General features: G+C 41.5%; 1 protein-coding gene across 3 annotated transcripts in view; it reads left to right on the forward strand.

Moving 5' to 3' along the window:
* CTTN (cortactin) overlaps positions 1 to 18,527 on the forward strand; it is a 213,570-nt gene that overhangs the window by 65,949 nt on the left and 129,094 nt on the right. For 2 of the 3 annotated variants that reach the window (XM_053720583.1, XM_053720584.1), the window contains exons 9-10: positions 101 to 211; positions 3,974 to 4,084. In XM_053720583.1, coding sequence (XP_053576558.1) covers positions 101 to 211; positions 3,974 to 4,084 — 222 coding nt within the window. The remainder of the gene's footprint in view (positions 1 to 100; positions 212 to 3,973; positions 4,085 to 18,527) is intronic. The other variant, XM_053720586.1, reaches the window with a different exon arrangement.

The following is an 18,527-nucleotide window of genomic DNA, read 5'->3' on the forward strand; positions in this document are numbered from 1 at the left end:
TAGCAGACACTGGTAAAGGATGGCATTGTGTGACATGGGAGAGGACCTGACCAGTCCTAGAAAATCTGTTTGATTTATATGTGATTTTTGTTGTTCCTAGATTATTCCAAAGGTTTTGGTGGTAAATATGGCATTGACAAAGACAACGTGGACAAGAGCGCTGTAGGATTTGAATATCAAGGGAAAACTGAAAAGCACGAATCCCAAAAAGGTGCGGTATGATTTAAATATGTAGCCTACAGTGGATCCGTGATCTGTCAGTAAGAGAACCATTGTGGAGTTTGTACTCAGGTTTTAGGTCTTCAGAGCTTATTTGCTTTAATATGAACGTTGTGCCAGCATCTCCTCCTTTTTTTGGGCCCAGTAAGTATACACATTTTAATGCAAAGAGTTCCCTAAAGGGATACAAAACCAGTCCTTTTAAAATGTCATAATTAAAACCATAATTATTTACCCTTCATGCCCTGTAAAAAAAAAAAAAAGTTCTTTTAATGGATATTCCGTAAAAATCAACCACCTTTTCCCCCCACTTACCTTATGCATCCTCCTTCCCACTTGTCAGCTGTTTTTCCCCTTCCTCCAGAAGCAGTGCTCTACAGCCAGTCAGAAGGTGCAACACTCTACTAGCTGAGACTGAAGGCGCAATCTTACGCTGCTTCTCTCATCACCTTACACTGTAAAGAGACTGATTTGAAGGCAGTATGAGCGTGCACCTTCAGTCTCAATAGAAGAGTATGTTACAGCTGTAACACTTCTCTTCTGGAAGAGCAGAAAACCCATTTGGCGAGGAAGGAGGACACATAAAGTGGGGAAAATATAGCATTAACATAACTTTTATTGTTTACAGAACTTGAAAGGTTAGTATTTCATGTTTTTAGTCTGAAATTACAAAAGCACTGTTTTGTTTGCTCTTGCACGAAGGGTTAGCCGGTATTCTTTACGACTGAAGTCAATACCATTTTCTGTGAACGCAGAAGTGAGGTGTGATGCACTGAAACTGGAAATATAAAGACGTAATATTAATATCAGTAAAACACCCGTCTTGTATTTCCTATAAAAAATAGAATTGCTTTTCGAGGCAGTGATAAAAAGAATTTGGGACAAACAGCTTTTCAACCAGTCTGCTGTGGTTCTCCCTCCTTGATTTTCTGCTTTTAGCTGGAGGCAGAGAATGAGGTTGTGATAATGATTATCTGGTTTTACATTAATTGCAAGAGTAATTCTGTCCTGTTGCTTTTCACAAAGGAGAAACCATTCACATTTCAAAGCACTGGGGAATTGCTATTTGTATAGAAAAGCTGAGAGAGTTGCATTTAATTCTGCTAAAATTAAATGTTTTATATTGAGCATATAAATTTACTGCAGCTAAACATGATACAATACCTGCTGTGTGTAAAAAATAGTAATTGGTAGGGACAGCTTGAAGGACAGGTACCAGAAGTCTAAGACAAAAATAGGTTTATTCAGCAAATCAATATCTGTTTAAAAAAACATAAAAGACAAAAATAACGTACTACAATTTAAAAAAATGTATTTTAATTCTCTGTCTGTTCATTCCTAAGACCATAACATTTTTGTTTGGAAAGCTTTTCAAGTGTTTTCTGTTGAACAGATTTCTCCAGATATCTAGGGTGCTTTGCCTGTTAAGATACAGAAAGCACTTGGTTATGTGCCTTGGTAAAGAAAAATTGGAAGCAATTTGGTGTGTGGAGGAGGGGGGGGGGGCGCATATGTGATGTGTATCTTCTTGTGCATACAAACTCTGTCTCTTGTATCTCATGTTATAGACTAATGCTACATCATTTTCTTGTTAGCTGCATGTTGTGCTGGGTTAAGTGTTGTGGCTCTGCGACATGCATGTTATAGACATACATGTGCCCTTGTAGCCATTTGGGATGTTATACTCGCACTACTTACTATATGTTTTGTTCTGTGTATACTGATTTCTATCAAAAAGGGACACTGAAATATGGCATTGTAAGATACAGAGGCAATAAAGTGTAATCTACCAATCAAACTGTAAAGTCTAAACTTGCATTGCTGTGTTCTCTATGAGTGTGATTACTGCTACAGCCACTGATAGTTCTGCATCTGAAAATGTCCTCAGGCCTCCCTAAAAGGCCAGATTTTGAGGACATCTGAAATAATCAGCTGATTAGTAAACATAGTTATTAATCTGCTCTCATCCAAGGTAATCTTGAAAACCTGTCCTGTTAGGCCTGGGAACAGGTTTGAAAAACAGTGCCCTACATGAAGTCTTCCCAGGTCGCTAATGTCTTTTCCAGTCCTGTTACATTGTGTCCAGTCCATCCAGGTGTTCCAGAAATATATATACTGTGTGTGTGTGTGTATGTATTTGTGTATGTATGTGTGTGTGTGTGTGTATGTATGTGTATATATATATATATATATATATATATATATATATATATTCTATAATTTCTATAGTAATAACTTCTATCTATAGGTAAAAAGGATGCAGTCAATGAGAAAGATATGAAAGGGGTAAAGTACATATCAAAGACAGGGCTGAACAAATCACTGCGCAAGGTATTTATTCAGCTTCTTTGGCTCCAGCAAGTCTTTGGTTGCCATTAATATTCTTTCCTGCTTCTGAGTTTAAATTAAGGGCACCCGAGGCTGAATTTGAAAGAAACAGATTAGTTTAAAATATTTTTCTATTATGTATCTGAAAGAGCAGCAGTTAAAATATTAAAAAATATTAAAAATATTTTTTGCATAAGGAAAAACTTTTTAAATCCAAAATTAGGGAGTGCACATCCGCTACCTAGGTAGCTTTTGGCTGATAGGAACAATTCCAACAGAGAAATATTGTTTATTGCGCACATTATGATTTCAAATGAAGAACACACTTTTATATAGTGTGAAATACACTTTCAAAAGGAACCGAGAATTCAAATGGAGTAAAATATCCATTTCAGTTAGTACAAAGGGAAATATATTTACTAACCAAAGCACAGCTGGAAGAGGGTGTAAGTTAAGACAAAGAAAGTTAAACACAATTTTATAATGGGGAGGAACACCATTAGATTCCCACTTTGTTTGCTTGAAGAGTCCACTTTTTTACGTTGCTGAATGTTTAGATTCCAAGTGGTTGGAGTTATAGGGGATGGGCAGAGGGAAATGGATGGTGCTTATAGGGGGAGCTCAGGCTCCTATGAGACGTTTAGCAGAGTGGTTTTGTTTTTATAGGAAGGTTTTCAGATGTAAAGTGTCTGGTAATAATCCTTATAACAGTATTCAGCACTTCAGGTTCCACACCATTAGGGAGCAGTTGTATTCTCTGAGATCTCAGACATTGCTGTTTTACTTTCAGACATTTGCTATTTTATAAATCACAGAAGTGCAAGGGAATAAACACTGATATGCACCCAGATAAACTATACACAATGCAACAGTGCATTTCAGAGTTTTCCTTTTAAGGAAAAATATGTAGGCAGTTTCTTCTTATGGTAAAACCTCAAAAAGAGAATAAAGTCTGTAGCGTAATACTGTTGATATTATTGGTATATAGCAGGGATCCTAGTAACAGTACTCGCACTCCATGGTGTGCGCTCACATGGATAAACCCAGGTTCCACTTTATTAAAACATATGATACATAATAGTCAAAACACAGTCACTTAAAGCTTTGTACACTGTTAAGTCTTCTGTCAAACACTTTATTATATTACATATTCTTCTTGCACCTCTCTACTATATTCTGTAGTATTGGTGTTACATTTTTCTATCACTTGTATATCTTTGGAGTAAAAGCTAATGTATGGTCTCCTAATGGCACTTTATTCGTGCAGTGTCTTACAATGTCATATTTAAAGGTCCTACAAAGAATTAATAACCATATACTAAATGCATAAGAGTGTTGCTGTAGTGTACAGCACTTTGGGACTATGCACATGCGTGTTCCACCACACGTTTGCTGTTTAATAGCATGTGGATTTCTATGTGTGTAGACTATGTGAAAGGGTTTGGAGGAAAGTTTGGTGTACAGACAGACAGACAAGACAAATGTGCGCTTGGCTGGGATCACCAGGAGAAAATGCAGCTACACGAGTCCCAAAAAGGTACCTGTCTTGTAAACGTGATACATGTTTGGTGTTCTTATATGTGTTTCTTGGTTCCTGGTTCCTTCATCCTGTTTTCTTCTAATTCACGCTGCTTAATGACTGTCCTTTCAACTTTCTAACTTTATGGGCTTGGTTCTTTTGTTTCCCTACACTAACAGGTTCTGCTTGGGTCAGAAAAACATTTAGAACAAGTGTTTAATGAATTCCACACTTTCCTATATTTTCCAGAAACACTCACTCTGGGGAGAAGCAATCTTTTAAAACCTACCGCATTTGATCACTTTGCACCACGAAGGAAGCAGATTTCTAAACCACACAGTTTATTTCAATACTGTTTATTTCTACTCCCATTAAAGGGATACTAAACCCATTTTTTTTTATTTCATGATTCAGATAGAGCAGCAATTTTAAGCAACTTTCTCATTTTCTCCCGTTATCAATTTTTCTTTGGTCTCTTGCTATTTTTATTTAAAAAAGCAGGAATCTAAGCTTGAGAGCCGGCTCATTTTTGGTTTAGAGAACACTCGGTAGCGCTACATTTAGCCACCAATCAGCAAGCGCAAACCAGGTCTTGAACCAAAAGTGGGCCGGCTCCTAAGCTTACATTCTTGCTTTTCAAATAAAGATAGCAAGAGAATAAAGAACAATTGATTATAGGAGTAAATTAGAACGTTGCTTAAAATTGCATGCTCTATCTGAATCATGAAAGAAAAAAATGGTATCCCTTTAAATTTAAGCGATTTAAATACACCAATATACCACCAAACTAACATTTCTCCAACATAGGTGTGTCCGGTCCACGGCGTCATCCTTACTTGTGGGATATTCTCTTCCCCAACAGGAAATGGCAAAGAGCCCAGCAAAGCTGGTCACATGATCCCTCCTAGGCTCCGCCTACCCCAGTCATTCTCTTTGCCGTTGTACAGGCAACATCTCCACGGAGATGGCTTAGAGTTTTTTAGTGTTTAACTGTAGTTTTTATTATTCAATCAAGAGTTTGTTATTTTAAAATAGTGCTGGTATGTACTATTTACTCAGAAACAGAAAAGAGATGAAGATTTCTGTTTGTATGAGGAAAATGATTTTAGCACCGTAACTAAAATCCATGGCTGTTCCACACAGGACTGTTGAGAGCAATTAACTTCAGTTGGGGGAACAGTGTGCAGTCTCTTGCTGCTTGAGGTATGACACATTCTAACAAGACGATGTAATGCTGGAAGCTGTCATTTTTCCCTATGGGATCCGGTAAGCCATGTTTATTACGATGGTAAATAAGGGCTTCACAAGGGCTTATTAAGATTGTAGACTTTTCTGGGCTAAATCGATTCAGTTTTAAAACATATTTAGCTTTGAGGAATCATTTTATCTGGGTTTTATTGATATTATAATATCGGCAGGCACTGTATTAGACACCTTATTTCTCTGGGGCTTTCCCAAAGCATAAGCAGAGCCTCATTTTCGCGCCGGTGTGGCGCACTTGTTTTTGAGAGGCATGGCATGCAGTCGCATGTGAGAGGAGCTCTGATACTTAGAAAAGACTTTCTGAAGGCGTCATTTGGTATCGTATTCCCCTTTGGGCTTGGTTGGGTCTCAGCAAAGCAGATACCAGGGACTGTAAAGGGGGTTAAAGTGTTAAAACGGCTCCGGTTCCGTTATTTTAAGGGTTAAAGCTTCCAAATTTGGGGTGCAATACTTTTAAGGCTTTAAGACACTGTGGTGAAAATTTGGTGAATTTTGTACAATTCCTTCATGTTTTTTCGCAATTGCAGTAATAAAGTGTGTTCAGTTTAAAATTTAAAGTGACAGTAACGGTTTTATTTTAAAACGTTTTTTGTACTTTATTATCAAGTTTATGCCTGTTTAACATGTCTGAACTACCAGATAGACTGTGTTCTGAATGTGGGGAAGCCAGAATTCCTGTTCATTTAAATAAATGTGATTTATGTGATAATGACAATGATGCCCAAGATGATTCCTCAAGTGAGGGGGAGTAAGCATGGTACTGCATCATTCCCTCCTTCGTCTACACGAGTCTTGCCCACTCAGGAGGCCCCTAGTACATCTAGCGCGCCAATACTGCTTACTATGCAACAATTAACGGCTGTAATGGATAATTCTGTCAAAAACATTTTAGCCAAAATGAACCCTTGTCAGCGTAAGCGTGGCTGCTCGGTTTTAGTTACTGAAGAGCATGACGACGCTGATATTAATATCTCTGAAGGGCCCCTAACCCAATCTGAGGGAGCCAGGGAGGTCTTGTCTGAGGGAGAAATTACTGATTCAGGGAACATTTCTCAACAGGCTGAACCTGATGTAATTGCATTTAAATTTAAGTTGGAACATCTCCGCATTCTGCTTAAGGAGGTATTATCCACTCTGGATGATTGTGAAAAGTTGGTCATCCCAGAGAAACTATGTAAAATGGACAAGTTCCTAGAGGTGCCGGAGCTCCCAGAAGCTTTTCCTATACCCAAGCGGGTGGCGGACATTGTTAATAAAGAATGGGAAAGGCCCGGTATTCCTTTCGTCCCTCCCCCCATATTTAAAAAATTGTTTCCTATGGTCGACCCCAGAAAGGACTTATGGCAGACAGTCCCCAAGGTCGAGGGAGCGGTTTCTACTTTAAACAAACGCACCACTATACCCATAGAGGATAGTTGCGCTTTCAAAGATCCTATGGATAAAAAATTAGAAGGTTTGCTTAAAAAGATGTTTGTTCAGCAGGGTTACCTTCTACAACCAATTTCATGCATTGTCCCTGTCACTACAGCCGCATGTTTCTGGTTTGATGAACTGATAAAGGCGCTCGATAGTGATTCTCCTCCTTATGAGGAGATTATGGACAGAATCAATGCTCTCAAATTGGCTAATTCTTTCACCCTAGACGCCACTTTGCAATTGGCTAGGTTAGCGGCTAAGAATTCTGGGTTTGCTATTGTGGCGCGCAGAGTGCTTTGGTTGAAATCTTGGTCGGCTGACGCGTCTTCCAAGAACAAGCTACTAAACATTCCTTTCAAGGGGAAAACGCTGTTTGGCCCTGACTTAAAAGAGATTATCTCGGATATCACTGGGGGTAAGGGCCACGCCCTTCCTCAGGATCGGCCTTTCAAGGCGAAAAATAGACCTAATTTTCGTCCCTTTCGTAAAAACGGACCAGCCCAAAGTGCTACGTCCTCTAAGCAAGAGGGTAATACTTCTCAAGCCAAGCCAGCTTGGAGACCAATGCAAGGCTGGAACAAGGGAAAGCAGGCCAAGAAGCCTGCCACTGCTACCAAGACAGCATGAAATATTGGCCCCCGATCCGGGACCGGATCTGGTGGGGGGCAGACTCTCTCTCTTCGCTCAGGCTTGGGCAAGAGATGTTCTGGATCCTTGGGCGCTAGAAATAGTCTCCCAGGGTTATCTTCTGGAATTCAAGGGACTTCCCCCAAGGGGGAGGTTCCACAGGTCTCAGTTGTCTTCAGACCACATAAAAAGACAGGCGTTCTTACATTGTGTAGAAGACCTGTTAAAAATGGGAGTGATTCATCCTGTTCCACTAAGAGAACAAGGGATGGGGTTCTACTCCAATCTGTTCATAGTTCCCAAAAAAGAGGGAACGTTCAGACCAATCTTAGATCTCAAGATCTTAAACAAGTTTCTCAAGGTTCCATCTTTCAAGATGGAAACCATTCGAACTATTCTTCCTTCCATCCAGGAGGGTCAATTTATGACCACGGTGGATTTAAAGGATGCGTATCTACATATTCCTATCCACAAGGAACATCATCGGTTCCTAAGGTTTGCATTCCTGGACAAACATTACCAGTTCGTGGCGCTTCCTTTCGGATTAGCCACTGCTCCAAGGATTTTCACAAAGGTACTAGGCTCCCTTCTAGCGGTGCTAAGACCAAGGGGCATTGCAGTAGTACCTTACCTGGACGACATTCTGATTCAAGCGTCGTCACTTCCTCAAGCAAAGGCTCACACGGACATTGTCCTGGCCTTTCTCAGATCTCACGGCTGGAAAGTGAACGTGGAAAAGAGTTCTCTATCCCCGTCAACAAGGGTTCCCTTCTTGGGAACAATTATAGACTCTTTAGAAATGAGGATCTTTCTAACAGAGGCCAGAAAAACAAAACTTCTAGACTCTTGTCGGATACTTCATTCCGTTCCTCTTCCTTCCATAGCTCAGTGCATGGAAGTGATCGGGTTGATGGTAGCGGCGATGGACATAGTTCCTTTTGCGCGCATTCATCTAAGACCATTACAACTGTGCATGCTCAGTCAGTGGAATGGGGACTATACAGACTTGTCTCCGAAGATACAAGTAAATCAGAGGACCAGAGACTCACTCCGTTGGTGGCTGTCCCTGGACAATCTGTCTCAAGGGATGACGTTCCGCAGACCAGAGTGGGTCATTGTCACGACCGACGCCAGTCTGATGGGCTGGGGCGCGGTCTGGGGATCCCTGAAAGCTCAGGGTCTTTGGTCTCGGGAAGAATCTCTTCTACCGATAAATATTCTGGAACTAAGAGCGATATTCAATGCTCTCAAGGCCTGGCCTCGGCTAGCGAGGACCAAGTTCATACGGTTTCAATCAGACAACATGACAACTGTTGCGTACATCAACCATCAGGGGGGAACAAGGAGTTCCCTAGCGATGGAAGAAGTGACCAAAATCATTCTATGGGCGGAGTCTCACTCCTGCCACCTGTCTGCTATCCACATCCCAGGAGTGGAAAATTGGGAAGCGGATTTTCTGAGTCGTCAGACATTGCATCCGGGGGAGTGGGAACTCCATCCGGAAATCTTTGCCCAAGTCACTCACCTGTGGGGCATTCCAGACATGGATCTGATGGCCTCTCGTCAGAACTTCAAAGTTCCTTGCTACGGGGCCAGATCCAGGGATCCCAAGGCGGCTCTAGTGGATGCACTAGTAGCACCTTGGACCTTCAAACTAGCTTATGTGTTCCCGCCATTTCCTCTCATCCCCAGGCTGGTAGCCAGGATCAATCAGGAGAGGGCGTCGGTGATCTTGATAGCTCCTGCGTGGCCACGCAGGACTTGGTATGCAGATCTGGTGAATATGTCATCGGCTCCACCTTGGAAGCTACCTTTGAGACGAGACCTTCTTGTTCAGGGTCCGTTCGAACATCCGAATCTGGTTTCACTCCAGCTGACTGCTTGGAGATTGAACGCTTGATTTTATCGAAGCGAGGATTCTCAGATTCTGTTATCGATACTCTTGTTCAGGCCAGAAAGCCTGTAACTAGAAAGATTTACCACAAAATTTGGAAAAAATATATCTGTTGGTGTGAATCTAAAGGATTCCCTTGGGACAAGGTTAAGATTCCTAGGATTCTATCCTTCCTTCAAGAAGGATTGGAAAAAGGATTATCTGCTAGTTCCCTGAAGGGACAGATTTCTGCCTTGTCGGTATTACTTCACAAAAAGCTGGCAGCTGTGCCAGATGTTCAAGCCTTTGTTCAGGCTCTGGTTAGAATCAAGCCTGTTTACAAACCTTTGACTCCTCCTTGGAGTCTCAATTTAGTTCTTTCAGTTCTTCAGGGGGTTCCGTTTGAACCCTTACATTCCGTTGATATTAAGTTATTATCTTGGAAAGTTTTGTTTTTAGTTGCGATTTCTTCTGCTAGAAGAGTCTCAGAATTATCTGCTCTGCAGTGTTCTCCTCCTTATCTGGTGTTCCATGCAGATAAGGTGGTTTTACGTACTAAACCTGGTTTTCTTCCAAAAGTTGTTTCTAACAAAAACATTAACCAGGAGATTATCGTACCTTCTCTGTGTCCAAAACCAGTTTCAAAGAAGGAACGTTTGTTGCACAATTTGGATGTTGTTCGCGCTCTAAAATTCTATTTAGATGCTACAAAGGATTTTAGACAAACATCTTCCTTGTTTGTTGTTTATTCAGGTAAAAGGAGAGGTCAAAAAGCAACTTCTACCTCTCTCTCTTTTTGGATTAAAAGCATCATCAGATTGGCTTACGAGACTGCCGGACGGCAGCCTCCCGAAAGAATCACAGCTCATTCCACTAGGGCTGTGGCTTCCACATGGGCCTTCAAGAACGAGGCTTCTGTTGATCAGATATGTAGGGCAGCGACTTGGTCTTCACTGCACACTTTTACCAAATTTTACAAGTTTGATACTTTTGCTTCTTCTGAGGCTATTTTTGGGAGAAAGGTTTTGCAAGCCGTGGTGCCTTCCATTTAGGTGACCTGATTTGCTCCCTCCCTTCATCCGTGTCCTAAAGCTTTGGTATTGGTTCCCACAAGTAAGGATGACGCCGTGGACCGGACACACCTATGTTGGAGAAAACAGAATTTATGTTTACCTGATAAATTTCTTTCTCCAACGGTGTGTCCAGTCCACGGCCCGCCCTGGTTTTTTAATCAGGTCTGATAATTTATTTTCTTTAACTACAGTCACCACGGTACCATATGGTTTCTCCTATGCAAATATTCCTCCTTAACGTCGGTCGAATGACTGGGGTAGGCGGAGCCTAGGAGGGATCATGTGACCAGCTTTGCTGGGCTCTTTGCCATTTCCTGTTGGGGAAGAGAATATCCCACAAGTAAGGATGACGCCGTGGACCGGACACACCGTTGGAGAAAGAAATTTATCAGGTAAACATAAATTCTGTTTTTATGTTTCCCATATGTGAGTCAATAGGGAAACATCTTTATTAAATCCAAGTCTTTCTGATATTCTTCAACATGTTTCCAAATGATTTGATCCTCTTAACAGATGTTCTGTTTTTACAAACACATTTTTCTTCATAAATGGAAAGAGTCCACAGCTGCATTCATTACTTGTGGGAATTCAGAACCTGGCCACCAGGAGGAGGCAAAGACACCCCAGCCCAAAGGCTTAAATACCTCTCCCACTTCCCCCATCCCCCAGTCATTCTTTGCCTTTCATCCCAGGAGGTTGGCAGAGAAGTGTCAGAAGTTTTTATTTAGTCTCTTATGGAGGGTAGTACTCTTCGGCATGGGACTGGAGTTTTAAGTAGTCCTGTCAGCCTTTCAGTGAAAGCATGGGTGAAACTTAGAGTCCGGAGAAGCAGGGAGAGTCTTTCTGCGAAAGCATCCCAAATTATTTTAACAGCTCCACAAGCAATCAGCGTTGACGAGTTTCGCTGCCTGCTTTCTTCTCTCAAGTCCATGGTAGAAGCGATGCTACTATCTTTCACACTTTGAAGGGCTCTGTTCCTGTTCCACGGCGTAGATTCCGGTAAGATCGTTTCATTTTACTTTCTTCATGAAATGTACTGTATTACAGATGTTTTCCCGAGGGGCTACCACCTAGCGGGACTAACTTATATCTCAGTGAGGCTCCTTTTGTATCTTGAAATCAAGGGTTAATATCTCCTGAGGGGGTTATTGAATAGGGTTTTTTTTAATCATGTTTGTTATATGATTCAACCTGCTTATGTGTAGTGTATTTTGGCTCATGGCTTGTGGAACATAATGGCTTTTAGAAAGTGACGCGGCCTTACGGTTGGCCTTGCTTTTTTGGACTATACGGTTCTCCTGGTGACTGGGCGTGGTCAAGTTTTTGGCCTCCATTTCCGCATTCCTGACCGTGTGGCGACAGAGAAATTCTGGTCTGCTGATGTCGGGTTCATAGGAGGTGGTGAGTTCCCCAGCCATTGTGGGTGTCAGGTGCCGTTTAGATTTATTGGTCCAATCTTTTGTATTCAATATTCTAGTTATGGCGGAGCCTGATATTGTGGAGACGGACATCTCTGTTTATACTCCTTGCGCAGAATGCGTATTGCCCCGGATGAAGCAAGCCTATCAGTTATGTTCTGAATGCCGTATTAAAGTGCTCAATTCCTCAGGATCAGGGAATCAAGTGGCCGCTGAGCAATCCGCCTCTGGGGCTTCTGTCCTCAGAGTGGCAAGTTCCCTTCCACCATCGCTTACTACACATGCAGGTAACCCAGACTTTGCTTATCCTTCTCTGGAAGGTGGCTTGTTCCCGTTGGGGGTTTCGACACGATTTTGCATGTCCATAATTTTGGCGCTGGCGCATCTGCAACTTCCAGAAGTTGGCTTAAGATATTGTTCGTGTTCCGTTATCCAGGGCTCTTCAGGCATGGGATGGCCTGTTCAGCTCTCTGGGGGAACGACTGTCCCTGAGGCTTCAGAGGGTCAACCTTCAGAGCCGGAGTAGTCTTTTGCTCCGGCTGGGGTATGCTGTGCTTTTCGGTATTGACTGGCGTTTTCGTGTTTTATTGAGGCACGCTTTGGCTTGTCGGAAGATCCCATCCTTAATGGATCTGAGAATTTTCAATTTGCTTCGAATAGCTTACAGAATTAGACATAAGGGGATGAAGTAATCTTCATATAGTCTTGTTTATTGAGTATCCCTTTCCAGTTCTGAGCTTGGAAGAACAGGGTCCCTGTTGGGCCGGTCCTGCGGGTTGTTTGATCGCACTGTTACTTCTAAGGAAGTTTGTTCTGGACTTGTTTTAGTCCTATGTTTGTCTGCTTTTTATTTCTTCCTCTCTAGGGGGGATTCTTTGCGGCCTTTACAGTGAGGGCCCTTGGTTTCAGGCCTAATCAGACACGTGGCGCCTGTTTTGCCTGGCTAGTCAGGTTAGGGCGCCAAGTGCTTCACATTATTATTTGTGTTATTTCTGGTTTTTCTTTAACAAGTTTCAGCTAAGCATTCTAAGAGGACCTGAGGGTCCGTGAGGCATGGGGGATTGGTTCAGTCCTCATCAGCCTTTCATGTTGGTCGACTGGGACTAGGAGTTCTATGGCGACGCACTCTATTGATTCAGTTTTTCTGTCGGGTCTTGAAGTGTCTCCTTCCCCGCGTGGGTTGGAGGTTGGGAGGACTTTCAACCTCCTTGCTGCCAGTTCCTGGTGGTCTTGCCTTCAGTTAGTCGTCTCCATATCAGGGATGATAGGCTGTGTTGTCTCCTTCTCCAATCTTCGCTTAGGGTTTTTTTCTACTGGAGTTTGGGATGCTCTGCATTCTTCTTCCTTGGGTGTGGTCCTCTGGTTATGTATCCTGAGAGGACTATGGAGACTAGCCTTTGTTCTACTCTCTATCTTCGGGTGACTCTGTCCTTGTTTTTTTCCCTTGGTCTTGGACTTCCTGTGTGTTGTCCTTGACGCCCTTGAGTTCTAGAGTATTTGCGCAACTCTGTCGCGCCCTAGCTCAATTTTGGAGGGTGGACTCCTGTTAGGGGTGTGTCTTCCCTTGGGCTGGGAATTATGAGGAAGTCTTGTTCCCGTTCTTCAATTTAGTCTGGTTATCTTCCTCTGTGAGGTCTGATCCTTCAGATGAGTTTTGTTGTGTTCCCTGGGGTGTTGTTTGTTTTAAATGATTCTGGGGCCGGGGCCCGGGCCCAGGGTTCTTGTCTTGGATCCTTGTCTTGGATCCTTATGGATGTCTGGAGACTTATAATCCTGCGGACTGGTTCGGGGCGACCCAGTTTTTTCCAGGAACACAGGCTTTGTCTCAATGGCTAGCTGAGCCAGGATTTGCTTCCACCTTCGGGGGCTGGCATGTTCCTTATGGCCTGTTTTTGTCCTTGGAAATTTTCCTGCAATGTTTTAGTTGAAGGCTTTGCGGGCTCGTAAGCTGATAGTTGAGAGTTCATTTCCAGCTATGGCTACATGTTCTTCACAGTGCATGTCCTTTCACTTTGTGGTGGTTCTGTGATACAATAGTTTGCACATGGACTTTTACAAAGTGTTTTCGGGGAGTTTTTTCTATGTTGGATCAACAATGGTGTCTGGATGAATTTCATTCGGTCAGTGGTTTGATCAGACTATGACTTTCTTGTCTTGTTGGCATGTGTGCTGTCCTTTATCTGTGTTCTCCCTTTTGACGGGGTAGTTTGTCTTCCTTAAGAGGTGGGGTTTTCCTCTCTCACGAGGGTCGTTGTCCTGCCCTCTTTGCAGGAGGTTGGAACAGGTGCTAGGGAATAGCGGTCTGCTGTTCTGGGGCTTGCTCTGTTTCAACTATGGAAGTTGAAGTCTCCATGTCGGGACTGTTATAGAGAGTTGTGCCAGGACTTCTCGGGGAGCTACTGCACTTTTCTCTGTTCAGGTCCTAGGGGGTTCTCCTTGGGAGTACCTATATTGGAGGAGCAGATTGGGGTGGGCGAGTTCCTCCCATTCTTTCCATTCCCTGGGGCTTGTGGTTGGGATTCCTCCTGTCTTTCAGACGTGCCTGTGGCTTGGGCTGGTCTGGTGTTTGGAGCAGGACCTGTTGCTCTGCTGCTTCTCCTCTGGTCTTCGCTTCAAGGTACGGTGGGCCTCCTTGAGGGCTCTGTGTCTTCTCCACGTTCAGGATCTGTGGGAAGGACTAGTGGATCTTGGATATCCTGTGGCGTATCCACTGCTTAGTGTATGCTTAGCAGTTTGACGGTTTGGAACCTATCTTTAGCTGCTCTTTACTTGCAATGCAAGTTTTAAAATTTCAGAGTCAGCTTTGGATGACTGTAGCGTGCAGTGTTTTGACTTGGGTGTTTACCTATTCGTGCTGCACGTGGTTTCGGTTTCTGAAGATTTAGATATTCTGAGTGACCTTTGTGACTCTGGGTACTTTCGTCTTCAGTTGTCTTCTAGGGTGCAGTTGCACTGTGTTTGGGAGAAGATATCCTCTCTGTTTCAGATTCCCGGTCCTACCCCGTGGTTTCTGTACAAACTGGGGTCTGATCGTTGCTTCCCCTTGTTTCTTCAAGACTGAGTGGGTCTCTGTGAGCTTGGCCCGGTTCTCGGGTTTTTGCCTTGTAGTTTTATTTGGGACTCGTTGTACCCTATTTAGGGTTTTTCTGGAGTCCTTGACGGATGTTCATCCGTGTCTTTTCCCTTTGTGGGAGATTACGGTAGTCTGATCCCTTTCTCTAGTAAGGGGTGTGTTGTTTGGGACCGACTGCTTGGCAACGGTGTCTCCTGGAGGCTTGTTGGCTTAGTCGTGTCTAGTTCCTGCGGTCTCTAGCAAGGCTTGTGGACTATCTGTGGGTCAGTGTCATTGGGGCCCTTTCCTTTTTCAAGGTTTTCTCGGCTTCGGACGAAGCGGGTTTTTGTTGGGTAGGGGTTTCAGGCCTGGTGCCCACAGAATGGTCCGCCTCTTGTAACCCCCCAGTTTTAGCATTGTGTCCTTCATAGCTTGTGTATTGTTTAACCAAAAGTAATGAATGCAGCTGTGGACTCTTTCCATTTATGAAGAAAAACTTAAATTATGCTTACCTGATGATAATTTTCTTTTCTTCAGCTAGAGAGAGTCCACAGCTCCCTGCCCGTATTTTTTCTGTGGGGCGTCTGTTATTTTTATTCTTCTGGCACCTTTTCACCCTGATATTTCTTCTACTATTCCTTGTTCCTTGGCAGAATGACTGGGGGATGGGGGAAGTGGGAGAGGTATTTAAGCCTTTGGCTGGGGTGTCTTTGCCTCCTCCTGGTGGCCAGGTTCTGAATTCCCAAAAGTAATGAATGCTGCTGTGGACTCTTTCCATCTGAAGAAAAGAAAATTATCAGACAAGCATAATTTAAGTTTTTGTATATAATTTATTGTAGAAAATAAAACATTAAGATTTTGTTTAATTATTTCCTGCTTCTCCACAGCTGTGATATAGATTATTTTAGAAAAAAATATTAATCTAAAAAAGGAATAATCTATGCCTAGAGCAGGATTGCACATTTTATTTCATATTTCACTACCTCTTTATCACACCATAGGTCTTTAGAAGGGGATCCAAGGAAATAACTTCTCAAATATACTACGGAAATGGGGAATTATTGTATGTTTACAGCTTAATAGTTTTAACAAAGGAATATTAAGAACTTTCAAATGTATTCTATATATGAAAACCAAAACTAAGTATTAACTAATAAAATGTTACAATATTATCATCTAAATGTCTGCAATAAAAAGTCACATCTATTAATTAATCTTAAAGGAACATCAGGTTGAGAGTACAATTTACAAAAAAATATCAAGTTTTCTTCTGTTATACTCTTTCTTTGGGTTCTTTAAAAGGACGGTCTACTCCAGAATTTTTATTGTTTAAAAAGATAGACCAACACTGTTATATTAATGCACTTCTGTAATTACCTTGTATCTAAGCCTCTGCAGACTGCCCCCTTATTTCAGTTTTTTTGACAGACTTGCATTTTAGCCAATCAGTGCCCTCTCATAAGTAACTCCACAGTCGTGAGCACAATTTTTTCTATATGGCACACATGAACTAACGCCCTCTAGCTATGAACACTGTCAAATTCATTTAGATAAGAGGTGGCCTTAAACGACTTATAAATTAGCATATGAGGTTACATAGGTTTAGCTTTCCACAAAGAATACCCAGAGAGCAAAGCAAATTTGATAAAAGTAAATCGGAAAGTTGTTTAAATTACATGCCCTATCTGAATCATGAAAGTTTAATTTTGACTATTACCCTCAATTGTTTTTGAAACAGACAAGAAAGCTTAAACACGATTTTTAAGTCTAAAATTTAATATTAGGTAGGACTTTTGTATTCAACTTCTTGCAGTATTTAAAAAAAAAAAAAATACAATATAATTTCAAAATTACACAATTTAGAAATTCACTAGGAAGGTAATTAGGTTTTAGGATTCTGTGGATCACAGCAATTTGACCCTTGTGAGTGTCAGATTCAGACTATACAATTAAACATTACAGGCAATATATCTTTAGCTCGTTAGGTAGAATGTATTTAGGAATGCCTCTTATCCCTCCTGTTACTATTCTCTACATTAAAAAGTCCATATTGCAAAATGTATTTTTAAAGATCTTACAGTAAAGCATTTATCTGCACTATTACTAAATGTGTATTTTTCTGTATTGTTTGGGAAAATCATGGCTAATTTGTAGAAAGTTGTTTTCTATTTAACTTTCTTCAAATGATTGTCCTTAAGAGAATTGATGAACTTATACAGCATCTCTACAGATTCTAGGGCATTTGCTTGTTTAAACTAAGACAGCATCAGGTAGGTAGGGAGGGAGCAGAGCTCAGCAAGGTGACGAATCCAGAGGCACCCTAGTTAGTGTGGCCTTTACTCTTGGCTACCCACTAGATTTCTTATGATACCTATGTACTTAATTCGTTTTGCTCATTTGAATTAAATCCCCAGAATTTTTTTTTACCAGAAAAGCGATGCATTTATTTATTTTTGAGAATTGACAGCTGTGTAGTTTAATATAGACTGTCAGAACTATCATCTCTAAATGCCAGGATGCCTTGCTGAGGTGTAGTTCTGATTAACCCCCAAGCTCATAGCAATGGGCCCTTTTCAGTGACTTATTTTTCCCATCAACAACATAGTAACTGGAATTTGCTTTCAATTGGAAAACTGTCACTCCTGCCTTCTGTATTTCAGAGGTGGAAAACTGGGGAGCAGACCTTATAAGCCGTTAGATCATTTATCCAAGAGAATAGCCTTTTCACAAGGAGATTTAAATTGTGGCATGATGTGATCCTTTGTAGTACTCGCTTGCTCTCTTGGAGATTATTACTCAATGGTACCTCAAATTGCCACACACAAAAGTGAGAACATACTAATAGCCTCGTCTTTGTTTCAAAGACCATGGTCTTCAGAATGAGTCACCATTTGATCACAAGTATTTGTTACTTCAGTTTTAAAGTTCTAGCACTTAAAGGGACATGAAAGCCATAATTAAATGTTCATGGTTCAGACAGAGCATGCCATTTTTAAGAGAATTTCAATTCTCTTAGTATTTTTTGTAGACCAGCATACCTATGTAGGCCCAGGAGCAGCACTGCACTGCTGGGAGCTAGCTGGTGTTGGGGGGAGGGGCTATTCACATATAAACCTCTTGCTATTGGTTTTCTATATGTGTTCAGCAAAGTCCTTGTAGTGTAATGCTGCTCTGCCTATGCAGGAGTTAAAAGCATAGTTCTATACAAGCAATGATGCAATAATAAATTGCTCCAACACATTATAGCACTTGCATGTCTCTAATTATTGCTTGCTGATCCCTTAATATACACAATAATAGGTTACTCAGAGTAATTTCTACTTTGTTTCAAGACAATGATTATTTTACAGTTAAAGGGACAGTCTACACTACACTAATATTTTTATTGTTTAAAAAGATTGATAACGCCTTTACTCGCATTCCCCAGCTTTGCATAAATAACATAGATATATTAATGTACTTTATAACATTTAAACCTCTAAATTTCTGCCTGTTTCTAAGCCACTATAGACAGCCTCTTATCACATGCTTTTTATTTGCTTTTCACAACAGAAGAGTGCTAGTTCATGTGGGCCATATAGATAACATTACGCTCATGCCCGAGGAGTTATTTAAGATTTAGCACAAAACAGCACTAAATGCAAGTCAATAGATAATAAATAAAAAGTCATGTGATCAGGGGGCAGTCAGAAGATGCTTAGATACTAGGTGATCACTGAGGTAAAAAGTATATTTATAG

This window comes from Bombina bombina, chromosome 7 (genome assembly GCF_027579735.1).
Source record: "Bombina bombina isolate aBomBom1 chromosome 7, aBomBom1.pri, whole genome shotgun sequence".
NCBI lineage: Eukaryota > Metazoa > Chordata > Amphibia > Anura > Bombinatoridae > Bombina > Bombina bombina.